Source organism: Psammomys obesus, unplaced genomic scaffold (assembly GCF_907164565.1).
Source record: "Psammomys obesus unplaced genomic scaffold, mPsaObe1.curated_primary_1811, whole genome shotgun sequence".
Lineage (NCBI taxonomy): Eukaryota > Metazoa > Chordata > Mammalia > Rodentia > Muridae > Psammomys > Psammomys obesus.
In genome coordinates, this window is record NW_026592510.1 from 24,718,074 (window position 1) to 24,741,005 (window position 22,932).

At 52.3% G+C, this 22,932-nt stretch overlaps 2 protein-coding genes across 4 annotated transcripts; both read left to right on the top strand.

The window, feature by feature from the left end:
• The first annotated feature begins 51 nt into the window (after positions 1 to 51).
• On the top strand, positions 52 to 9,618 carry Tmem109 (transmembrane protein 109). The gene is made up of 4 exons (XM_055614250.1): positions 52 to 161; positions 5,867 to 6,111; positions 7,551 to 7,653; positions 8,102 to 9,618. The coding sequence occupies exons 2-4, from the start codon at positions 5,875 to 5,877 to the stop codon at positions 8,491 to 8,493; spliced, it is 732 nt and encodes a 243-aa protein (XP_055470225.1). The 5' UTR covers positions 52 to 161; positions 5,867 to 5,874; the 3' UTR covers positions 8,494 to 9,618.
• Positions 9,619 to 10,557: 939 nt separating this feature from the next.
• Positions 10,558 to 22,901, top strand: Tmem132a (transmembrane protein 132A). Of its 3 annotated transcripts, none has more exons than XM_055613920.1 (11): positions 10,558 to 10,786; positions 13,062 to 13,276; positions 13,601 to 13,819; positions 14,672 to 15,003; positions 16,622 to 16,771; positions 17,098 to 17,296; positions 17,395 to 17,538; positions 18,987 to 19,189; positions 20,368 to 20,641; positions 21,012 to 21,203; positions 21,595 to 22,901. In XM_055613920.1, exons 1-11 carry the CDS (start codon positions 10,687 to 10,689, stop codon positions 22,633 to 22,635), a joined length of 3,069 nt encoding a protein of 1,022 aa, XP_055469895.1. In that variant the 5' UTR covers positions 10,558 to 10,686; the 3' UTR covers positions 22,636 to 22,901. The 3 variants fall into 3 exon arrangements, with proteins under 3 accessions (XP_055469895.1, XP_055469896.1, XP_055469897.1); XM_055613921.1 differs by having other exon boundaries at positions 17,101 to 17,296; XM_055613922.1 differs by lacking the exon at positions 10,558 to 10,786 and adding an exon at positions 10,967 to 11,156.
• Positions 22,902 to 22,932: the final 31 nt, after the last annotated feature.

Sequence of the window (22,932 nt, forward strand, 5' to 3'; positions counted from 1 at the left end):
CACGGTACCCGCTCCCGCAGCAGAGAGGTCGGTCAGTCTCCCTGCGAAGCCGCCCCGCGCATGCGCAGAGTATAAACCAACACCCCGGGAGTTAAGGCGCCGGTTTGGTGGCGCGTTTTCTAGCGAAGTCGCACGTGAAGGATAGCGGTGGCCGTAGCAGGGTGAGTGCGAGCCGAAATCCAAGCTGTGGATACAACTTAAGGGACAGATTTGCAGGTGTTCGCAGGGCGGAGCCGCGAGGCCTGTGAGCCCGGGTGGGGAGGGGTCGAACTTGGAGCGTGGGACTTAGCCAGCCTGGGACCCGGATCTTCGTTGCTATGCGACCGGGGGCATTGTTACTAGGTAACCCAGGAACGGAGTGTTTCCCGGAAGACGCGGGTTCGAGCTCCGAGGTCCAGTGGAGGAAGCAGCTGCCAGATTTGGGGATGAGGCCAGTGCTGAGCCGCACACCTTCCCCAGCGCCATGGTCCAGCCTCCTGCCACCCCAGTTGGAGCTCCCCTCTGGGTACCCCGACCTCATGGGCCTTTCGCGGGGGATGTGCCGTTCGAAATAGCACACGCTACTGACACCCTGTAGCCTACAGTCTAGGCCTTGGGAAGGGAGCGGCAAGGCTGCCCCCCTTTGCAGTCACCCTGCCCCCCAAACAGTTGCTGGGTAACAGCTGTCAGGGGTTTAGCTAGGGCTGCTTCCGACCTGCCAGAACGCTGACTTCATTCTCCTTAGTGGTGACTTCGCCACGTTTAGGCCCTTCCACTTCAGCTGTGCTTCTCATGTGGCTGTATTATATTTGGATCGAGTATTCAAATAACCTCTCTCCCCCACCTCTCCGTGTCTTTATGTCTTACACTGTGGCTTTTTGGCAGGGAGCAAGCACTTGTTAGTCATTCTGGGCTAGGTGCTGGAGATACCAGGAAAAGCTAATGTCAAGTTAGACTGAGAGTTGCTGGGAGGCCATGGGACAAACCGTGAACACAGCGCTTGCACAAATGACTTAGCTTCTCGAAGCAACTCTTAACCCAGTTTCAACAAGATTTACATTTGAGGAGATTGAAACTCAGATAGGTTAAGTAACAGGTGCAAAGGTAGTGGCCGCTAATTTGTGATAGAATTGAGCGTGTGTTCTTTGTACAGAGAGCTCTTAGGAAGCTTTTCTTAAAGTAGACTATTCTCAGGGTTCCTGACCTCTGCAACCGCTGTCTGATTGTGCCTCAGGAATCCTGGGGAGCTTTACAAACAAAACAAAAAGGCTGAGCTCCTCCCTGGGAGAGTCTGAGTGGGTTGCCTGGGTGGGGCATACATCCTTGTTTAACAGGCTGTGCAGGCTGGCCAGATGGGCAATGCAGAGTTGAGGACCGCTGATCCACAGAAGGGACAGTTGGGGCCAGCAGAGGGCACCAAGTTAGTTCCTGCCCCTGTAGTGATTTATGAGTGTGAGAAGAAAAAAGAAGAGGAAGGAGTGCTGACTTAGGGGGGAGTGTGGACAGCCCCACCCTACCCTGGCATAGCAAACCACAGCTGAACATATAGCGACTTCTCACCAACATAGTAAGTAAAGCAGTTTCCCCGGCTCAGACTGTCCCTGCCTGAGCTGAATTGCAGCTGTTTGAGCAGGAGTGGCCAGTCCCATTGCTGTCTTTGGTAGTTCCCTCTTAATTTGTTGGTGCATAACTTGCAAACTCAGCAGGGGTCACCTGGTACAATGAGGGCTTTTCTTGGGAGGCTTGGGTATCTTCTGTTTTGAACTTAATGATAGTAGGTGCAACTGTATGTTCCCGACGGCAGAGAGCAGGTGTTATCAAGGCAGTGTGGAAGTATGGGACAAGCAAAAGAACAAGCCTGTGCTCCTGAGCTTAGGGATCAAGTCCCACTTCTACTCTAAAGGGGGCATAATGATAACTATAAAGATAATTAGGGGAAAACAAAGATGATTAGGGCTGGTGAGATGTTCCATGGGGAAAGGCCCCTGCCACTAAGCCTGATGAACTGAATTTGATCCCTGAGACCCACATGGTGGAAGGAGAGAACCAACTTGTTCAGGTTTGTCTTTGGCTTCCACACATGCACACATACACACTGTTCTTTTGTTTTGTAACTCAGTGGTAAAGTGCTTGCCTACCTGATAGTCCTGTTTGATTTCCATTTATACACACACACACACACACACACACACACACACACACACACACTGTCATAAGAATTAAATGAGGTAGGTAGGCAATAAGCACTCTGTAAATTATAAATCACTACAAAAATTTGATAATGTAAACATATTACTGCTTACTATTGAGTACCTTCTATTTGGAGAAGCAAAAAAAGTTTCAGACATGCTTCCATCTTTCAAGAGGCCAGAGCTGTTTGTCTTTTAGTGACTATAGCATCTTTCTGCATAAATAATTTGATGAGGGCTGGTATGTACTTCAGTTGGTAGAGTGCTTGCCTTTATATACAAAGCCCTGGGTTCAGTCCCCAGTGCAACATACAGGTGGCACACACCTGTTAACTCAGTGTTTGGGAGGTGAAAGCAGGAGGTCAGGAGTTCAAAGTCATCACACTGGGCGATATCAGGCCCTGGCTTAAACAGCAGCAAAACTGTAAAGTTGTTAATGAGGCATGAGGAAGCATGATGGTGGTGGGTCAGATTCATATTGCCTGGGCTTCGCTCAAACAACGAAAGAGGAAGGGGGCGAGAGAGCGAAGAAAAGGAAGAGAAAGATGAAAAAGGCAGTTTGTCACTGACCACCTCTTAAGAGGACCAGTGTTCTCCAGAATCCTGTGAGATTCAGTTCCTGGCGCACATCAGGTCACCTGGCAGAACAACACTGGCCTCACTGTGGAGGCTTCAGCCCAAGGTCCCCTGGGCTGGGGCAGATGGCTGCTCCAACCTGAAGCTGGCACAGAGAAACAGCAGGCTGCTGTGGGAGTTGCAGCTCACATCACTCTGACCTTCTGGTAGGGAAGAGACGACACCTGATTCCTCCTGTTGGAGGTCCTTGGATATAGGATCCAGCCCAGGATAAGCAACCCTGCTCTTTAGGGCCTCATCATGATCATAACACAGATAGCTTCGGAACTAACCCACGTTTTCTACATCTCCCATCAGTGGTAGGCAGGAACCATCTGGCTCTTGATTTGTGCCAAGGAGTTGAAGGCTTTCCCAGCCTCGGGTTCTTCTTCTTGAACTGTGTGTGTCTTGCAACTCCACTTGACCTTACAGGCCCTGGGAGGCTCTATCAGGTCTGCCAGCTGTTTCTGGTACAGAAGCTACCCCAAATGTAGTATTTTTAGAAGCCTTTTTTTTTTTTTTCTTGAGCCTTCTCTGCCCAAATGGGAACATATTTCTTTACCCTCTTTGCTATCCAGATGGCTCTAGATTTGTGGCCAACTCTCCCAGTACCTTGGTAACCACAAACACTCCAAAACCTGTCCTCTCCTCCACCTTAGAGGCTTGTCTCAGCCTCCACTCATCAGCCCTGAACCACAGACACTCTCTGGAGCTGCAGGTGCCTTTTGGAGCCTGAGGGAGAACGGGATTTGCTACAGCCTTTTGACATTACTCCAGAAGAGTGGCAAAAAAATGAAGATGGGCCTGCAAACATTCTCCTTGCCCGAGCATCACCTGCAAGTCGGTGCTTGCTGAGTCTTAACTCGTCTATGGCATCCTGTTATGGACAGATCAGAGCACAAAGCACAAAGTGCTTGGGTAAATTTTCACCGTAGTTCTTTGAGATAGTTGGTAAATGCCAAGTGTGTTTTAGCTTATGGATACTCCATTATATGACTTTATAAGTAACTCCTAAATTGAACACAGTACAGGAAAGTGGCTGTGGACAAAGAAGGGGTGCGCGATATAGATACACCTGAATTCACAACTTGGTTTTCCCCCATACTGCCTATTCCCTGATGATGAAATCATCATCAGGGAATAACAGTGCCTACCTGATAAGTACCTGTGAGATTAAGATAAGTAATGCACGCAAGACCAGTCCTGGTGTCTGCTTTTTAACTCATGATAATTTTTCCTTAACCCTTTGCTTATTTTAGAAGTAGAAAGTTCAGGTTATCCTGTCAGTGGTTTGACATAGTGCACATTTGTGTGTGTGTGTGTGCGTGCATTTGGGAGGCAGAGGCAGGCGAGTCTCTGAGTTCAAGGCCAGCCTGGCCTGTAGAGTAAATTCCAGGACAGCCACTGCTACATGGAGAAACCTTGTTTAGAACAAACAAACAAAAGCAGAATATTGATCAGTCTGTCTGTCTATCTGTCTGTTGTTTTAAGGATTGAACCTAAGGCTACGCAAATGCTAAGCTAGCCATCTGTCACTGAGCTACCTGCCCCCGGCAGCAGTTAACATTTTAAGTATATGATACAGCTTCTTTACTGTAATGGGGGGCAAAAGAGTGGGAAATTACCTTGGAAAGGATAACCCCTTAAAGAATGGTCACATTGTATAGGTGTGACCAACCAAATTACCAGTGATCGGAATCAACTCGGTTGTTAGCCACCCTTCCTCCTCAGAGGCTGGAGATGAAATGTAATTACCCTTCTAATCCTGTGGTTATCTGGGGAGGGTTCTAAAAATGGTCTTGTTATCATAAAAGGTGCGTTGGAAAGGGCTGTCTTTCACCCTTCATTCTCTGAAGATGTTATAGGAAGCCAGGCTAAAAGACTAATTACGTTGATAAAAGGTAGCCTTTTTGTTCTTTCCATGTATGAAATTATATGAGATGTGCGAGCGCTGAGCCAGGAAGGGTGGATGAAAACCAAACTGCTGTGGTGCGTGTACATGTGTGTGTGTGTGTATGTCTGTGTGTGTACACTGTATTATAACCATTGACACAAAATGGCCTCAAGTTCCCACTCCCAAATAGGTAAAGGAATGTGATGCAGCTTCTGGGTCGTTAAGTACCAGGGCCAAGCTGAATGATAAGATGTCCAGAGCAGAAAGGATCACTTGCTTGCCAAGGATAAGAACAGAACAAACCACATAGGTAGTCACAGAAATCTTATGACTGTTGAGTGACAGTAGAGGAGAGACAGTTTGGCCTTAAAGAATGGTTTTCAACTTTGGATGGTAGAATCATTGAGATGCTCGTGTCCAAGACCAGGTCACACAGAGACAGTGCCATCAGAGCCAGTGTGCTTGCACATTGGCACTTTGTGCCACTCTCAGGTAATGTCACTGAGCAGCCCCATTTGATAGCCCATTAATACTCTGACCCCTAGCAAGGGTAGGATTTGGAAGCAGAAGGTTGGGTTGAAATCCTCTAAGCCCAGGATCTTGCACAAGTGCTTCTCTGTACCTCTGTTCCCTCGGGTGGGGAGAGAAACCCTCTTGCATAATGGCCCCGCAGAGATACTGTTGCAAATGCAGTCATTCTTGTATCTCTATTAACAGAGTGCTTTATTTTACATTGGTATACATTGTGATCCTACTTGTGTGCTATTTTTAAGTTACTTTTTCCTATCAGCTTTGGCTTAAGTACTTTATAAGCTTCTTGGGATGAAGCCTTTAGAGACTTATAATTCATTCATGTCCATGGTGCCTAAAATGTAGAGACAGGCCTTCAGGTTTCAGAACTGGAGGAACAGATTACAGTACGATCTTGGCCATGGGAAGGCATGGAATAGTACTTGCTGGTGTATTGATCTGGTGCAGAATACAGAAGAGGAAGCTGTGAATCAGATGATTGTGACCAGCTTAAATCAAAAGTCGTGGTTTACCTTTTTTTTGCCAAACAGCCCTTTTTAGGTTTGTCTGGGATGCTTGCTATGGGCCAGGGGTGGAGAAGGGGCCTGAGATGAGCTGGGAGAGTGAAAGTGTCCATCAGGTCTGGCTCACTGCTTACCCTATGTCCCTCTCTTGACAGACACAAACATGGTAGACTCAGACAGCAGTCCATCATGGGGCAGGCGTCTGTTCAAAGCCGTCCTAATGGTCCTAGTGGCTCTTCTCCTCATTCACTCAGCATCATCTCAGTCCCATCGAGACTTTGTCACCCCTGGCCAGCCGAAGAGAGAGGCCTCAGCTGATATTTTGACCCAGATTGGCCGATCTATAAAGGAGACTCTGGATACCTGGCTGGGGCCAGAGACCATGCACATGATTTCAGAGGTAAGGAAGTCTGTGCCTGCAGTATCTATTTGCAGAAAGAGAAGGAGAGACTGTTAATGCCACCTCACCTTGCCACCACACCCTCTCTGTCCTAGTCTCTGCTGCAGAGAGAGCCCCACCTTCTACAAACACAGCCTTGCAGTCCTGCCTCTTGCTGGTTGGTTGTTTGATTCTTGCCATCTGGCCTTTTCGAACCGCCCCGTCTTTTTCCAGCCTTTGCCCATTTGGCCAGAAAGGCTTCAAAATGAGCTACCCTTACAAACTCATGTTAGTGGCTTCCAGTAGCATCTGGCTTGATCTGTGTCAGACCTTGCATCTTGAACTGGCAGAGCACAGGATCTGAATCTAAGTCTTCACCTGTGAAAGTGATGTGGGGCTCATGAAGGTCCTTTGGCAGGGTTGTCTCTTCCACCCAGCACCTTTTCTATTATGGTGTCCCATCCTTCTGATAATTCATACCAAAGTGCCAAGCCAGTGGTTTATAAAAAGCCACAGGATAGGGCTGGGAAGATGACTCAGTGGGTCAGGCACATACTATGCAAGTGTGTAGACATGAGTTCAGATCCTCAGAACATATGTGAAAACTGGGCACGGTGTGCATGTCTGTAAACTCCAGCAGTGGTAAGCGGGGTGCACCGACACAGGCAGATACCAGGAGCTTGCTGGCCAGTCAGACCAGCAGAAACCAGAGCTCCAGCTCAGTAAAAGACCCTTTCTCCAAAAAGAGAGGCTTCAGAGGCAGCTCAGCACTTGTTGCTCTTGCAGAGGACCTAAGTCTGGTTCTCAGCACCCACAGGTGGTACACAACTGACTGTAACTCCAGCTCCAGGGGACCCAACACCCTCTTCTGGCTTCCTTGGTTGCACCCCAACCCCCACATATTCATATTCATACACATACACAAAACACACATAAATAAAAATAAAATCTTTTTTTTTTTTTTTAAAGCAAGTGAAGACTTGAGGAAGGTACCCTGATTTCAGCCTCCAGTCTCCATGTGGGCCTTTGTGGGTACATATGCAGACACACACAAATCCATAATGTAGTATAGTTGATTGATTGCTTTTCTCTCACATCCCAGCCCTGCGTGGACATGCACCGTCATGATTCCCTCGGAGGCCTGGAGGCCTCCAGTTTCATAGGGTGGCTACCATGGGGATATGGTGATGTCCCCACTCACTCACAAGTGTACCTCCTGCTACCTCAAAGGCAAGTCAGATGACCAACTGACGTCTGTCTCAGACGTCCTGGATTCTGTGTCAGGGAGGAGACATGGCAGGGGAGCCCCTCTCTGGACTCAGAGTCCATGGACTTTCTACCCAGACCCATCTCCACTGGGGAAGAAACAGGTCAGAAATTTCCCTGAAGTATTGTCCAGACTGTGAGGACCAGGCAGGAGGAGAAGGGCCTCATTCATGATGGATTTGTCTTTTTCGCAGACCCTGTTGCAGGTGATGTGGGCCATCTCATCAGCCATCTCTGTGGCCTGCTTTGCCCTGTCTGGGATTGCTGCCCAGTTGCTGAGTGCCCTGGGGCTGGATGGTGAGTGGTAGAGAGTGATATAGCCAGGGCTGTGCCTGACCTGCTATTGATGAGAGTTTATCTGCATGGGGCTAGACATTCCCTCAGCTGTTTGCAGATGTCCCCAGAGGTACAGTGCATGTGGGGGGGGGGGTAGGTTATGAATTCTTACCACTGTACCAGGGGTTTACTTGTGTTGAACATCTTGCAAGGGCATAATATCTCCTCTTTGGTTAGCACAGCTCATGGAGGCAGGCACACTGTTCTCATATAATAAATAAAACTCCATCTCCACAAGGGAAGTAGTCTTCTAAGAGTCCCATAGCCAAGAGGCTGGGGTTTAAACCCTAAGCCTGTAAGAACGGCTATGCCTTTGTAAGGCTGTTGGTCCCTCCTGCTTAACCATTTCTTGCCCCTCTTTGCCTTCACCACATGTCTAGATTGCTGACTCTGTCCTTTTCCCTTTCAGGTGAACAACTCACCCAGAGCTTGAAGCTCAGCCCTAGCCAAGTCCAGACCCTTCTACTCTGGGGAGCAGCAGCCCTAGTCATCTACTGGCTGCTGTCCCTGCTCCTCGGCTTGCTCTTGGCCTTGCTAGGGAGGATCCTGGGGGGTCTAAAGCTTGTCCTCTTTGTGGCTGGCTTTGTGGGCCTGGTGAGGTCAGTGCCCGACCCCTCCACCCGGGCCTTGATGCTCCTGGCCTTGCTGACTGTCTTTGCCTTGCTGAGCCGGCTCACTGGCTCCAGGGGCTCAGGGACCCACCTGGAAGCCAAGGTGAGAGGGCTGGAGCGCCAGATAGAAGAGCTGCGTGGGAGGCAAAGGCGAGCAGCCAAGGCACCCCGGAGTTTGGAGGAAGATTGACAGGGATGTCCCACAATGACACCCTCACCATACCAAAGAGCTGAGCTGCTTCTGGGTCTCATGACCCTCCTTGCAGCCCCCTGCCCTTTCCTTGCCTTGTGTCTGAACCCTTGACATCTTTACCCTTGTCCTATCCCCTAGCTGAGAGAAGAGAACCTGTGCTCTGCAGGTGCTCAGCCAAGGGATGGCTCCTTGCTCTTTTTGCTCCCAGTCTGCCTCCCCAGGGCAGGTTGGAGGGGCCTCAGCTCTGGCTTCTGCTCTCAGCCAGCACCAATGCCACTGATCTCCGTGATGATTAATCTGCTGCCACCTGGCTTCCTTACAAAAGGCCTTCCCAGGTTGAAGCTCCTGTTTGACCACACCCCCAGCTCTTTTCCTACTGGACTCCCACCACACCACCATCCCAAGGCCCTCAAGGCTCTCACTGTCTTCCTCCTCATTGCACAGCAGTGGGGAGGGACAGGAGTTGTGAGACCTGAGGATAAGGGAGGAGGAAACAGGGTCCCAGAGGTCTGTGCATCTGGGTTCTGTTACAAGTGCCTTAGCAGGAGTCAACAGCACCCTTCCATTGCCCTTTGCCACACTGAATGTAGGAAAGTGCGCTGTGGCTACTTTGTGTTCAGTGAGAGCAGTTCCTTGCAGAATCCTGACTCCTGCAGCCAAAGCAAAGGCTAAGTCTCTGTCGCTGGGGCCCTGCAAGGCCTGTCAAATGTCCCTGGGGGATTTCAGGGACCTTGAAAAAGGCAGGAAGACCTGCTGTCTTGCAGTTCTCCTGTCTACTCTGCCATCCAGGAGCAACTGTTGATCAGATGCTGTGTCCCAGCAGCTGGGAAGAGCACAGCTTTGCCCTGATGTGTTCTACACAGCCCAGGAGGAGCCTGCCACTAACCCTCTCCACCGGGGCACTTGTTAGCTCTTGGCCTTGGCCTTTAAGGCCCTGGTGGAGGGAGGTGTCCTGTGCCAGGTCTAGCACAAGATGTGAAGAATAAATGCCCATTCTTACTGGTGAGATTTGATGTGGAATTATGGCTGCAGTGATAGATATTTTTATCAGCGCTTGGTTGGTTTTAAATAAAGTGCACGCTATTTTATTATCTTCTTCTGAATAAAATGTATTTACTCGAAGTCTCTCTGCTGCCAAACTCTCTTCGGTGGGGGCAGTCCAACCTTCTGCATTTCTAACAGGAAGCTGCTGGGAAGAAGGCAGGGCTCAGTAAGGCAGGCTGTACCTGGTACCCACCCCTCCAGGACTCTGGAGGGAGACATGCCCTCTCTTGTAAAACTTGCAGATCTGGCAACAGTGCTGGGGTTGAAGGTGCCCCTTCCCTCAGGGTGTAGCAGGATGCTGCCATGTTGCTGGCCTAGGGAGTTTGGAAAGACTGGCTTTCCCTCTCAGACCTAGAAATTTACTGCAACAAGTTTCTCACTGTGGTTCCACTGTTTTGTGGAAGGCCCAGGCATGTCAGTTTCTTTTCAGTCTTTAGGTTGCCATGGAGATGCCAGATCATCTTCTGGACCTCTCCCAACACCACCTGGTGGCAAGGCTGGGCAGGGACCTGAAGGCAGGTCTTCCTCAGAAGGGTGACTAGCCTGCACCCTCCACCCTTTGGGAGTCTCCCTGGGGCGAGGTTGGGCACAGAAAAAGCTGACTCCACGGGTGGCTCAGGGTTGTCACCTGGCCTGGTTTGGCCTCGCCTTTTCTGTGCCTGCAGCTCTGTTCCTTTATGTCTCTGATTTCTAGCCCTGATTCTAAAGAAATGCCTTTACAGGTTGGATGCTTATGGGAGGGCGTGAGGCAGAGGAAACATTTTTTTGGCTTTTGTTTTGTTTTCTCCTTGATCATCATCTTCCAAAAGAAATTCCAAAACTTATCTTATGCAACTTCCTGGCAGCGGCTGTCAATCTTCTCAGTCTCCAGGGACACCCTCTTCTCCCTGACCCTAGGGCACGGGTGCGCTCTGGGTTTTGGGATCCGCAGGGCACTAGGACCCGGCGGGGCGAAGGGGACAGCCCATGTGCCTGGTTCCCTCCCACCCCACTTCTCCCGCTCCATTGTCTGGGAACTGCTGCCGCGGGCGGGCGGAGCGGGGAACTGGCAGTCCGGAGCTGCCGGAGCGGAGCAGGCGCGGGAGATGCGTGGCCAGACCGCAGCTACCTGAGCCGCGCGCCTGTTACCCGCCTTCGGTGGGAAGGATGTGCGCCGCGATGGCCGAACTCGCGGCTGCGGCCCCTCGGGGGCCCCACGGTGCCTGGCTCTGCCTCCTGGTGGCCCTCGCCCTGGAAGTCGTGAGAGGTCAGCGGGAAGGGAGGGGAGGGGAGGGGCGACCCGGCCCGGCTGAGGCCACGCGCCGGTGATGCGCCCAAGCCTCTGGGCTCTGGAGCTAAACCTAGAACGATGCTCTGGAGAGATCCAACCTTGAGAAACAGGCTCCCAGCCAACAACCCTTTCGCCTTCCCTGTGCACCACCTGGATGCACCTACCTGAGCCTAAAGCTTTCTCACCCCCGTCCTCACCTGCCCGGTCCCAGCACCTCTGCGAGCCGCCTCTCCAGCCCGAGCGTCTAGCCCTGCTGCCCTGCTTTCCCGTGCACCACCTCTCCCTAACCTGAGGTTCTAGCCCCCAGCCGCCTGCCCTCCAGTCACAGGAATGAGACCCGAGAGAGGTGCGTCTCTCTCTCTCTCTCTCTCTCTCTCTCTCTCTCTCTCTCTCTCTCTCTCCCCCTATCCCAAGGAGATCTCCGACACTGGAGTCTTCTGGGAGAGCCCCAGCCTTACCTTTCCGAGCCCTTGTGGTTGTACCCATTACTGGGTAAAGGGTAGCAGCTACCGCGTGCCTGACATGAGCTGGGGCTGAAAGGTGGAAGATGCTATGGGAGACTGGGAGATGGTGAAGCACTCTCTACCCTCCTGCCCCCATCAAGAGGGCTGGACTCCCGGGGATGGGAGACCATGGGAGTCTGTGGGAGTCAAGCTACTGAGCATATTGTAATTATGGAAGCAGTGAATTAGAAGGTGGACCGCAGCCACCCCAGGGGTCAGCAGTCACTCCCTTGTTACCCTTAGGGATGTGGGGCGGGGTGGGGAGGGCCCTAAGGAAAGTCCTCATCCCAGTTCAGCTGCGGGACTGAGAGGGAGCTGGTTCCGGAACTTCTTTTAGGCACCTGCTCCTCACCCTGCAGACCCAGTGGGAGCCCTGATAACCCCACCTCAGTGAAGAGGGGAGAGCTTTGTCCTTCTGCCCACCAACAATCTCACTTCACGTGGGATCAACTGAGTTTACAAAGCCCTCCCCTGCCCATAGGGTTATGAAATACTCCCACTCCTGCTGATGAGGAAACCCAGGCTCCAAGATGTTGGTGACTGGCGCTAGGACCTAAAGTCAGCTCTCTGGCCTCCCAGGAAACCTCTCCAGGGAGAGTTGAGGGAATTCCAGAATGAGTAAGGTGGAGCTTGGGGTTGACAGGTAATTCAGGAGAGGCAGCAGAGCCAGGCACATGGAACGTGTGCCTGTGCCTGCGGTTGCAGGTATTCTAGAGGCGCGGGAGGATTGTTCCCGGCTTAGAAAAGCAGAGCTGGTACAAGGAGGGTCGGAGGGGTTAATGACCACAGAAGGCTTCCTTCAGGCTTTCCTGAAGAAAAGTGGAGGCACTTTACCCTGAGGGAAAGTGTCATGCTGGTGTTGCATTGGATGGAAAGGCTGGATAGCTTGGTGGTGAATTCCTTACTAGCCTCTCAGGTCCACCCCAGGTTGGAGAACCCTCATACATCATTTGCTAAATCCATTAAGTGGAATTTGTAGTAATAGAACTTAACCCGCAGGATTGCATGAGAACTGAAACAGTTTAATACGAGTAAAATTGACTCTTTTGGGGGGCTAAGTGCTTTAAAAATTGTTACTTTGGGGATTATAGAACAAATCAATATAGCCTTACTGGGCCTTTGTGCTTTTTTTATGATTGAATACTCCGTCTCCTCAGGTTTGTGGTTCCCACTGTTAGTGAGTGCCAGTAGCTTCATAGACCTCTTTGGTGCCCTCTCCAAGGCTCATTCCTGACCCCAGACTCCCAGCTAGAGCAGGAAAAAAGGGATAAGGCTTAGAAATTTGGTGTGGGTGTGCCATGGCGGTAACTGGACTTGGAGGGGGGATTCAACCAAGTCCACCAAACGACCCAGACACAGCAAAAGTGTCTCCATTTCAACAAAGCTCAACTGGGAACCATCTTTTACTGAACAGACCCTGATGCAGGAGGAGTCCTGCTCTCCAAATGCCCCCTCTGAGACAGGTAGGTAGTAGGCATGTATAGAGATGTTGAAAGGCTCTGCTAGAGAGAGAGGCAAGGTCTGTGGAAGGCAGAAGGGATGGCTGGGAGGTTTACTTCCTATCCCTGACTCTCAAACTCTGCTGTTGTGAGTCTCTCAGTTCCTCAGTCACCTCACCCCTGAAATGGGATGATTCCTCCACATCTGGAAGATGGTACATTTTCTCTCCTGCCAAGGCCCACAGTAAGAATGGAGCCCAGTTCAACCTCTGCTAACTCCGCCCATGTCTATCCCTTACTCCTCTTCAGTTGGCAGTAACCAGGTCACCCCGGACCCCGTGTACCTGCCAGTGGCCCTGGAACTCCTAGATGCCCCTGAACATTTTCGTGTGCAGCAGATGGACCACTACCCACCTGCTAACTCTTCCCTGGGCTCCCGCTCTGAGACCTTTCTGCTCCTGCAGCCCTGGCCCAGGGCACAGCCACTTCTCCGGGCCTCCTACCCACCTTTTGCCACTCAGCAGGTAAGGATGGGCCCCAGGGATTGCCAAGCAAATGAGACTCATGAGTTCTGCGGTTTTGGGATTCTGGGGCTCTTCTCATTCTTCTACCTAAGCACTAACCAGGCCTGACCCTTGCTTAACTTCTGAAATTAGGCAAGGTTGGGCACATTAGGGCCATGTGGCCACAGATAGCTTTTCCCATTCTCTACACAGGAAGACTGAGGCCCCCAAGCTCCTGTTACGCTGAGATTAGAGGCCTGACATCCCACCTTCCCAGACCTGGCTGGCATGGCATCTGCCTCTCCACCCAGCCCTGCAGTTGAGCATCCTTTTATTCTTTTCCAGGTGGTCCCTCCTAGGGTCACTGAGCCTCACCGACAGCCTGTCCCTTGGGACGTGCGGGCTGTTTCCGTGGAAGCAGCTGTGACTCCAGCAGAGCCTTATGCCCGTGTCCTCTTCCACCTCAAAGGGCAGGATTGGCCTCCAGGACCTGCCAGCTTGCCCTGTGCCCGACTGCATGCCACACACCCTGCAGGCACTGCCCACCAAGCCTGCCGCTTCCAGGTGAGTGAGTTTCTGCTGCTGTGCCATGCAGGAGTGGTGCCAGGGTGGAGAGGAAAGGACTCTGCTGCGGTCTGGGAAGTCTAGGGGCATGAGCCTCCTGACTCCTTTTCGGCTCCTGATAGCACTAGGATTTTAGTCCATGGTGAATGGCTTTGGGGACATAACTTAATGTCTCTGAGGCACAGTTTTTTTTGTGTTTTTTTGTTTGTTTGTTTTTGTTGTTTTGTTTTCTTATCTGTAAAACAGACTAACAACAGTTCCCACCCATAGGGAGCTGGAGAGGAAAATGAGACAAATGTAAGAGTCACCGTAACAGACGTGTTAACCTGTGTGTAGTGATGGAACTTTTGTGGTTTGTTTTGTTTGTTTGTTTGTTTGTTTCAACACAGACTTTCACTGTGCAGCCTTGTCTGTCCTGGACTCGCTTTGCAGAGCACGTTGGCCTCGAACTCACAGCGATGCGGCTGCCTCTGCCTTCCAAGTGCTGGGTTTACAGGTGTGCGCCAACACGCCCGGCTAACTTTCGTCAGTTTTATTTCTACTATTGTGGAGTTGGGCCCAAAAACCCACTGGAGAGAACTGTTTCTTGCTTTGATACTGTGAGCTCTAGGCAGCTCTGGGATCTTGATAAAGATTGTCCCCTTTTGCTACAAGTCTGTTCTAGATAAGAGTGACCTACAGAGTATTCTGAGACCTAGACCTGGTGGGTCCCTTGTTTATTGTGGCACCTGGGAGACATCCTTGGTTCTACCTTTCATAGACCTCTTTAGTAGGCTTTTCTGCCAATGGGTACAAGACTCCTTCCCACCTTCCCCAGGCCAACCACAACCTTTGCTTCCATTGTGTTTGCAGCCATCTCTGGGTGCCTGCGTGGTGGAATTGGAGTTCCCTTCTCACTGGTTCTCCCAAAGTGCCACCACAAGGGCCGAACTGGCCTACACACTAGAGCCTGCGGGTGAGCTCCCTGGGAGCTGTGGCCCTGGCACAGAGGAGGAGCCCAGGGAGCAGGCTATCCCTGTGGGCGGTGTGGAGCTGCACCCTGCAGACCCCCCACAGTACCAGGAGGTCCCGCTGGATGAAGCAGTCACTCTGCGGGCACCCAATGTGCCACTGAGGCCTGGCCAGCTCTTCACTGCCACCCTCCTGCTTCGACACAACTTCACAGCCAGCTTTCTTACGCTGCGGTAAGCACGACGTTCGCATAGGAAAGAGGGGATGGGGACCTAAATAGGAAGATGACAGGTTTCTGTTTCTCTTGCGGTCCTTGCTGGTGCTCTTGGCCTCCACCAACCATGAGTGCTGCATAAACGTTCCAGGCAGAGCATTGCAAGATACTGTGATGGGCACAGCCCAGAAGTGGGAAGCCTCCCTGGGACTTTATGTCCTGTGATAGAAGAAGCAGGAGAGACTTGGAGCCTGAGAAGTGTAGTGTCCAATACTGGGCTATGCTCGATGCTGATGAGATGGGCTCTATTTAGGATGGAACATCCAGAGGTTCCTCCTGCTTGCCACTCTTGCTGAGGGGCCCTTTGGACAAAGCCCACTCCTGTCCATCAAAGGCTCCCATTCTGTATGTCCTTTTTTGCAGAAAGTTACTCCAAAGCATTTTCCACTCTACCCAGTGAAGCTGACAATGGTCTGTAGTGTAACTTTTCCTCTACCTTGTGGGTAGGTGGGAGTTCCACCCCACGTGTCTCCCTATGTCCACTCAGTCTCACTCATCCACTCACCCCACAGATCTTACAGTTCAAGTTCTGTGTCTTTACACTGTATAGTGGGACTTCTTTGGACCCTTTAGAGTTTAAATAAAGACATGGAGACTTATGAATATTTATTAAAGCTTAGGCCTTTAGCTGGGCAGACTCTCAGCTAGCTCATCTTCCTTGAAGACTATTCTAGCCTACATCCCGCCACGTGGCTAATTCTTTATCTTTCTCTTTCTCTCTCGGCTCGGCACGTCTGTTTCTTCCCGTGTCACACTGGCTAATCCCACTTCTGAATTTTTCTTCCAGAGACCCTCTCTCTGTCCCGAAGTTCCACCTTCCCCTTCTTGCCCAGCTGTTGGCCATCAGATTTTTCTTAGGTCCGATCATTACAATTCTAGATTGCCTTAGGAAGGTGAGGAAGGAACAAATATTTACAAAATATGAGAGCAGGATGGGCCATAGCTCTCTGGGGATACAGAGTTAACAACTGAATACACAGAGACACACCTTCATGCATCATGCCCCAGCAACACTGAGGTTGTCCAGAGGTGTGCAGGGCCCTGCCCTCATCTGTGCCAACGGCTGGAAGAGAGAGCACAATCTAGATTAGATGGCATGGGCTGGGAGTGCTGAGCTGAACGTATGTAGTACTCTGAGGACTTGGGCTGGTGGGCAGAGTAAGGGGGAAAGCCATCCATCATTACCTACAGTGATAGTATTTAGGAAGAAAGGCTGTAGGTGCAGCCAGCAAAGGCCTAGGGCCATTTGGAGGCTGGGGAGGAATGACTGTTGGTATGGTCCAAGCCCAGAAGTATAGAGAGATGTCTCTGTCCTTATTGAGGCTGGACTTAGAGGCTCTGGAACACAAGGCCCAGGCTCTAGCTTGTGGGAAGTAGAGAGTTGTAAGTGGGTAGAGGAAGGGGTTTCATATGGCCTCTCTTGAGATGGGGTCCTTCTGGGAGGAATAGGAAGAGATTCCTGTTGGACCTGGGAAAGCCAGACTTGGAGGCTGACATCTTCAGCACCTTGTCAGCCTTTCCAAAGCAATTGGCAGATCAGTCTCCATCTTGGCCAACAACCCACACCCACTTTGCAGGATCAAGGTAAAGAAAGGGCTGCAGGTGACAGCTGCTCGCCCAGCCCAGCCCACCTTCTGGACTGCTAAGCTAGACCGCTTCAAGGGCTCCAAGCACCACACCAGCCTGATCACCTGTCACCGTGCTGGGCCTGCAGAGCCAGATTCCAGGTAGGTACAAAGCAGAGTTCTAGCCCTAAAATGTTAGAGTACAGGTTTAGGGGTTTGATGAATCCCCTACCCCACCCCAGTGAGCATTTGGGGACATAGATTAGTGGCTCTGTGAATCTTAAAGGGGCCTGGAGGCCAGGTTGGGCTTTCTAGCCAGGGTTCAGGCTAGGCGCTGTCACTCTGCACTGCGATCTTGGGGGAGGTGTATCACCTCTGTGCTGTGGTCTTCCCAATCAAGTGGGCATCGTTGTAGAGCCTGCTTGTGAACACAGGTGGTACCTGGCAGCTTGCCAACACTCAGCTCATCTCTCTCTCTCTTCTGCCAGCAGCCCCCCTGAACTGTCTGAGTTCCTATGGGTGGACTTTGCGGTGGAGAACAGCACTGGTGGGGGTGTGGCAGTCACTCGCCCTGTCACGTGGCAGCTGGAGTATCCAGGTCAGGCCCCCGAAGCAGAGAAGGATAAAATGGTGTGGGAGATCCTGGTGTCTGAGCGGGACATCAGAGCCCTCGTCCCACTGGCCAAGGTAAGAAGCTACCATCTGCGCTCAGCCCCACTGGAAGCCTGGTCCCAGGAGCCCCGGGAGGTGAGAGCCCCGGAACTAAATGACCCTTGCCCCCTCAGGCTGAGGAGCTGGTGAACACGGCTCCACTGACTGGAGTGCCCCAGCGCATCCCTGTGCGTCTTGTCACTGTGGACAGTGGGGGAGCCCTGGAGGAGGTGACAGGACACATTGGCTGTGAGTCATCCAACACACAGGTCCTGCAGGTGAGTGGCAGGGCTCATCACTGTGAGTATGCGCAATCAAGCACATGGCTTTGTTCCTGTCTGCAGAACAGCTGCTCAACCACAAGCCTCATGGGGAGGGCCCCGACATCAACTCATCATCTCTCTAGAATAAAGTGGCAACTCCGAAAGCTCAGCCTTAAGCTTATTTTCTCTCTTCATTGTTTTGTTGTTTGTTTTTGGAGACAGGGTTTCTCTGTGTAGCCCCTAGCTGTCCTGGAACTGTAGACTAAGATGGCCTCAGACTCACAGAGATCTGCCAGCCTCTGCCTCCTGAGAGCTAGGATTAAAGGTGTGTGCCACCACCGCCCAGACTTAAGTTTATTTTCACATTCGTTATCCATCGTCCACTTTGGCACTGTCGGGGAGCCGAGCTGGAAGAGAGCATGTGCTTTGGCGTCAGGAAGTTTCTGTGGAGACCTGTGCTAGTTCCTTTTCTCACAGCTGTGATGAAATACCTGGCAAAAGCATCGTAAGGAAGGACAGCTCTTTCTGGCTGCTAGTTCAAGGGTATGGTCCATTATGTCAGGGAAGGAAGAATGAAGGTCTCATTGCACTGTAGTCAGGAAGCAGAGAGATAAACACTGGAACTCTGACAAAAGGGATTTCTCCCACCTCAGTAAGCTCAGTCTAGAAATTCCCTCACAGATGTGGCTAGTGAGTTGTCTCCTAGGGAGTTCTAAATTTTGCCAAGTTGACAGTATTAATCATCACAGCCCATCTTTGTTATCAACTAGCTGTGTGGTCAGGTGCAAGTGTCTTAACCTCTATGACCCTCCTCCAGTCCCTCAACTTTTACCACATATCATTAGGTTGTCATAAGAGTTAAAAGTACCTAAGATGGTGTCCAGCAGATCACAAGAACTGAAGCATCGGTAGTTATTGCTGTTATAATTTGATGAATATTATTCCTAATAATCACTGTTGTAATGATCTGGGGCTCCTAACATGGTAGACAGATTTCTCCATCTTGAGGTCCTAATGAAGAAGCACTGACTCAGATCCCAGGCAGGAGTGACAGTACCTTGGGGGCTGTCACCTTCCTGGGTAGGTGGGCTTGTCTTGGCTCCTCTGCCTTTACCCGCTTAACTGTAGCTGGCCGTTAGTGCCTCCGGCACCAATGTCTGAGACTGGCTGAAATTCCAAGTTCATCCCCAACCCTGCTAGGAGGAAGGCTGTGTGTGTTACATGCAAATGACCCAGCTCACCCCATGGACAACCCAAAGTATGGCCCAATGCCCCTGGAGTGGATTTTTAGTAGCAGAGGAAAATATTTTAAACTAGGAACAGTAGCCCCCACCATCCAGCCAACCGCAACACACACATCTGGGACAGACAGAACTGAATGAGTTATAGTCCTGCTTATGGCTGGTGATGCTGTATCAATGCTTGTCCTTTGTGTCTTGGCCCATCCCTTTGCCTTTCCATAGGTATCGGAGACCTGTGATGCTGTGTTTGTGTCTGGCCAGGAGAGCCAGGGTGCCAAGGGGGTGCGGGTGGACTTCTGGTGGCGCAGACTGAGGGCTTCACTGAAGCTGACTGTATGGGCCCCACTTCTGCCCTTGCGCATTGAGCTGACTGACACCACTCTGGAGCAAATCCGAGGCTGGAGGGTCCCAGGCCCATCAGAAGGGTGAGTTCAGGCCAGAAGGAGCCCATAGGACTCCGTGATTTCTTCTGGGACTGAGGGTACACAGCAGATATCTCTGTGGACCAAGGCTAGGGTCAGAAACACTGCTCACTGCTCACAGCCTGTATTAATTGCTTTCCATGTTGCCATGACAAAATGGTTGACAAAAGAAACTTAAGAAACACAGTGTTTATTCTGGCTCATGCTTCGAAGCACAACCCATTATAGTGGGGCAGTCAATAGCGGCAGGAGTTTAGACAGCTGGACAGGCCACACTGCTTCCAAAGTCAGGAAGCAGAGAGACAGATGGATGCTGGTACTCAGCTTACTTTCTCCTTTTAGTCAGTAGCGGGACTACAGCCGGTGAGGTGGTACCGACCGTAGTTAGGGTGGACCTTCCCACCTCGGTTTACCCTGATTGAAGAGCTACCTCACCACCTCACCGTCAGGCCCAGAGATTTACCTTCTAGGTTTTATCAAGCTGACAATGTTAGCCATCAGCTCATCTTTGACTTCCAGAACCCTGACCACTGTGGTGTGCTCTAGCAACCACCACGCTCCCTCTCCCCTGCTTCCTAGTCTGCTATGGCACATAGAAATTCTTTTTGCTTGGTTTTCTGTGCATCCTTCTCCCATTCTACACTCCATCCCTGAAAATGTGCACTACTGTACCTCGAAGCCCTGAATGGCCCCAAGCTCCATAAAAACCAACTACCCCGGAGAGTGGGGAGGCTCACCAGAACCCGAGGGCAAAGATGAAGTGTCTGGGCCACTGGAAGGAATGTAGCTCTTAGGCTCCGCAGAAACTGAGTTGTCAATCCCATTTCCTTGTTACCTTCCCACTCCAGGGTTATCCAGAAACAGGTGCAGTCAACTGGATAGGCACATTTCATCAGTCAGGACTGGGGGCTGGGCATCCCTGACCTGAGCAGAAAGACTTGACAGCCAGAGATGAGGGTATTCAGGACAGAATTTGAAGAACAAGAGGCATATACTAGTGAGACGACTCTTGTTACTATCATTGTTTTGTCATTTGTGCAAGCTGAGGCAGGAGCTGGGGCATGAAGCTTCCGTCTAGAACCTCAAGATGTGTGGCTGGGCCCGGCCTTGTTGAGTTTGGAGTTTGGGGAAGGAGTAGATTCCCAGCGGGCGGGGCTCCTCACTGACATCCTGCCCCACAGGCAGTCGGAGCCTGAAGCTGCAGCTGAAGAAGCTGAGCGGCGCTCCCGGGGCTGCCGCCTGCAGTACCAGAGAGCTGGTGTGCGCTTCCTGGTGCCCTTTGCGGCTCACCCGCAGGACGGTGGCCGCCACCTCACTCACCTGCTCGGCCCTGATTGGATGCTGGATGTGAGTCACCTCGTGGCAGCCCACGCCCATGTGCAAGATCCTCGAATAGCCTCCTTGGAAGGCGGCCGCATCCTAGTGGGACAGGAGCCTGGAGTCACCTCTATCGAGGTGAGCCACCACAGGGGGCGCTAAAGAGCGAGACTCCGCCCCCTCCCCTCAGGGTGCTGGTGTTCCCAGAATGTTTCTGGCTCACGGTGAAGGCTGCAGAAGAGGCTTACACTGTGGCTGGGAAGAATAGGTGGGCAGTCTAGGAGGGAGAGGAGACCGAGAATGAGGTTCACTGTAGGAAATGCTGTACTGTGAAGGGTTAGGGTCTAAGTGTGTAGAAACCACCTCCGGAAAAGGTGCTGTTCTCTGCTGTGGATTTGGAGTCTGTGAGTGTATTAGAGTGTAGAGGCGTGATGCTGGGAGCCAAGGAAGGATACTTGGGGGGAGACATCCCCCTCACCCCACATTTGCATCTGCTCCCCACTCTCAGGTGCGTTCCCCACTCTCTGACTCCATCCTGGGGGAGCAGGCACTGGCCGTGACAGATGACAAGGTCTCGGTGCTGGAGCTTCGGGTGCAGCCAGTGATGGGCATCGCACTGTCCCTGAGTCGGGGCGCGTCCCACCCTGGGGAGGTCACAGCCATGTGCTGGGCCCAGTCATCTCTTCCAGCCCCAAAGCAGGTGATGGCTGGGGGTGAGGGAGCATGGTCAGCTGCTATTGATGGGGGCTGATGGTGGAAGGAATGGGAGGAAGTGGGTCCTGGTACTTGGACCCCTTGCTCTAGGGTTTTCAAAACAAGGACTGCTTCCCTCTGAGGAAGTGAGTTCTCTGTGGCTGGCTGGAGTATGTCGTTGGGAGGTTCATTAGGCTCTCCTGACTCCTGGGCTGAGTGGCAGCCAGGTGATTGACACGCATCCCCTCTCTCCCTGTGTTTTGTCCATTTGCCTGTGTCTCTGTTTCCTCCGTGCTCTTTCTTCCGTGTGGCCTGTCACTGTGGGAGTGGTCTGTGTGTGCATGCGTGCGTGCGTGCCCGCCCTCGCGTGTCTCTGCCTGTGTCTGTGTGCCCTGCAGGAGGTGGCCCTCTCCCTGTGGCTGTCCTTCTCTGACCACACTTTGGCCCCTGCTGAGCTCTACGACCGCAGTGACCTGGGACTGTCTGTCTCAGCTGAGGAGCCCAGTGCTGTCCTGCCTGCTGAAGAGCAGGGAGCCCAACTTGGTGTGGTGGTGAGTGGGGTGGGGGCCGGAGGGCTACCCCTACATGTGGCTCTGCACCCACCGGAACCTTGTCGCCGGGGCCGCCATCGCGTTCCCCTGGCCTCAGGCACCGCCTGGCTGGGGCTGCCCCCACTGCCCACACCAGCCCCCGCCCTCCCATCCAGCCCTGCCCGGAGTCCACCACTCACAGAAGCCACTGTGGGGGGAAAGCGGCAGCTATCGGGTGGTATGGGGGCCCACGTGGATGTTAGGGGCAAGTTTGAGCGGGCAGAAGAAGTTGGGATGGAAGAGGATGAGGCCAAAGAAGAGGAGGAAGATGAGGAAGAGATGGTGCCTGCTCCTCAGCGTATCACCAACCTAGAGCTGGGAATGTATGCTCTGCTGGGCGTCTTCTGCCTGGCTATCCTCATCTTCCTGGTCAATGGCGTGGTCTTCGTGTTGCGCTACCAGCGCAAAGAGCCTCCCGACAGCGCTACGGACCCTGCCTCCCCCCAGCCCCATAACTGGGTCTGGCTGGGAACCAATCAGGAGGAACTGAGTCGTCAGCTGGACCGTTGCTCCCCCCCGGGCCCACCCAAGGAGGAGGGAGGCTGCCCCTGTGAAAGTGGGGCTGCAGGGGACGCCCCAGCTGTGGCTCCCAGTGCTTCAGAGGGCACTGCTGGCTCCTCGAGTACCCTGGCCCGCAAAGACGCTGGGGGGCGTCGGAAGCGAGTAGAGTTTGTGACGTTTGCGCCAGCACCCCCATTCCAGCTGCCCGAGGAACCTGTAGGGGCCCCGGCTGTACAGTCCATCCTGGTGGCAGGCGAGGAGGACATCCGCTGGGTGTGCGAGGACATGGGGCTAAAGGACCCGGAGGAGCTTCGAAACTACATGGAGAGGATCCGAGGCAGCTCCTGACTACTTCGCGGCCAGCCAGGTGCAGCTTTGGCCACCAGCTCAGGCACTGGGACCAGTAGGATGTCTGGCTGGACTTCTTGCCTGGCCCACATGCTCATCTTCTGGTGCTTGTTGATTTGAGTCCCCTGCTGGGTCCCAACCCAGGTCCCTTCCACCCCACTCCTTGTTGTGGACTATGGTCAAGAGGGAGGGCGCATGCCCCTTATTTGTGGGAACCATTTCATTCTAATGCTGGGTACAGAATAAATGAGAAGAGAATGGGCACAGCTGGCGGCGCTGTGACATTGTCTGTCTGGG

Excerpts from the sequence above, each read along its gene's own strand:
- Tmem132a (XM_055613920.1), top strand. The coding sequence starts at position 10,687 with ATGTGCGCCGCGATGGCCGAACTCGCGGCTGCGGCCCCTCGGGGGCCC. Across the intron at positions 13,820-14,671 it reads ACCAAGCCTGCCGCTTCCAG|CCATCTCTGGGTGCCTGCGT; the intron begins GTGAGTGAGTTT and ends TTGTGTTTGCAG. Across the intron at positions 20,642-21,011 it reads CTGGAGTCACCTCTATCGAG|GTGCGTTCCCCACTCTCTGA; the intron begins GTGAGCCACCAC and ends CCCCACTCTCAG.
- Tmem109 (XM_055614250.1), top strand. The coding sequence starts at position 5,875 with ATGGTAGACTCAGACAGCAGTCCATCATGGGGCAGGCGTCTGTTCAAA. Across the intron at positions 6,112-7,550 it reads CCATGCACATGATTTCAGAG|ACCCTGTTGCAGGTGATGTG; the intron begins GTAAGGAAGTCT and ends TCTTTTTCGCAG. Across the intron at positions 7,654-8,101 it reads GAGTGCCCTGGGGCTGGATG|GTGAACAACTCACCCAGAGC; the intron begins GTGAGTGGTAGA and ends TTTCCCTTTCAG.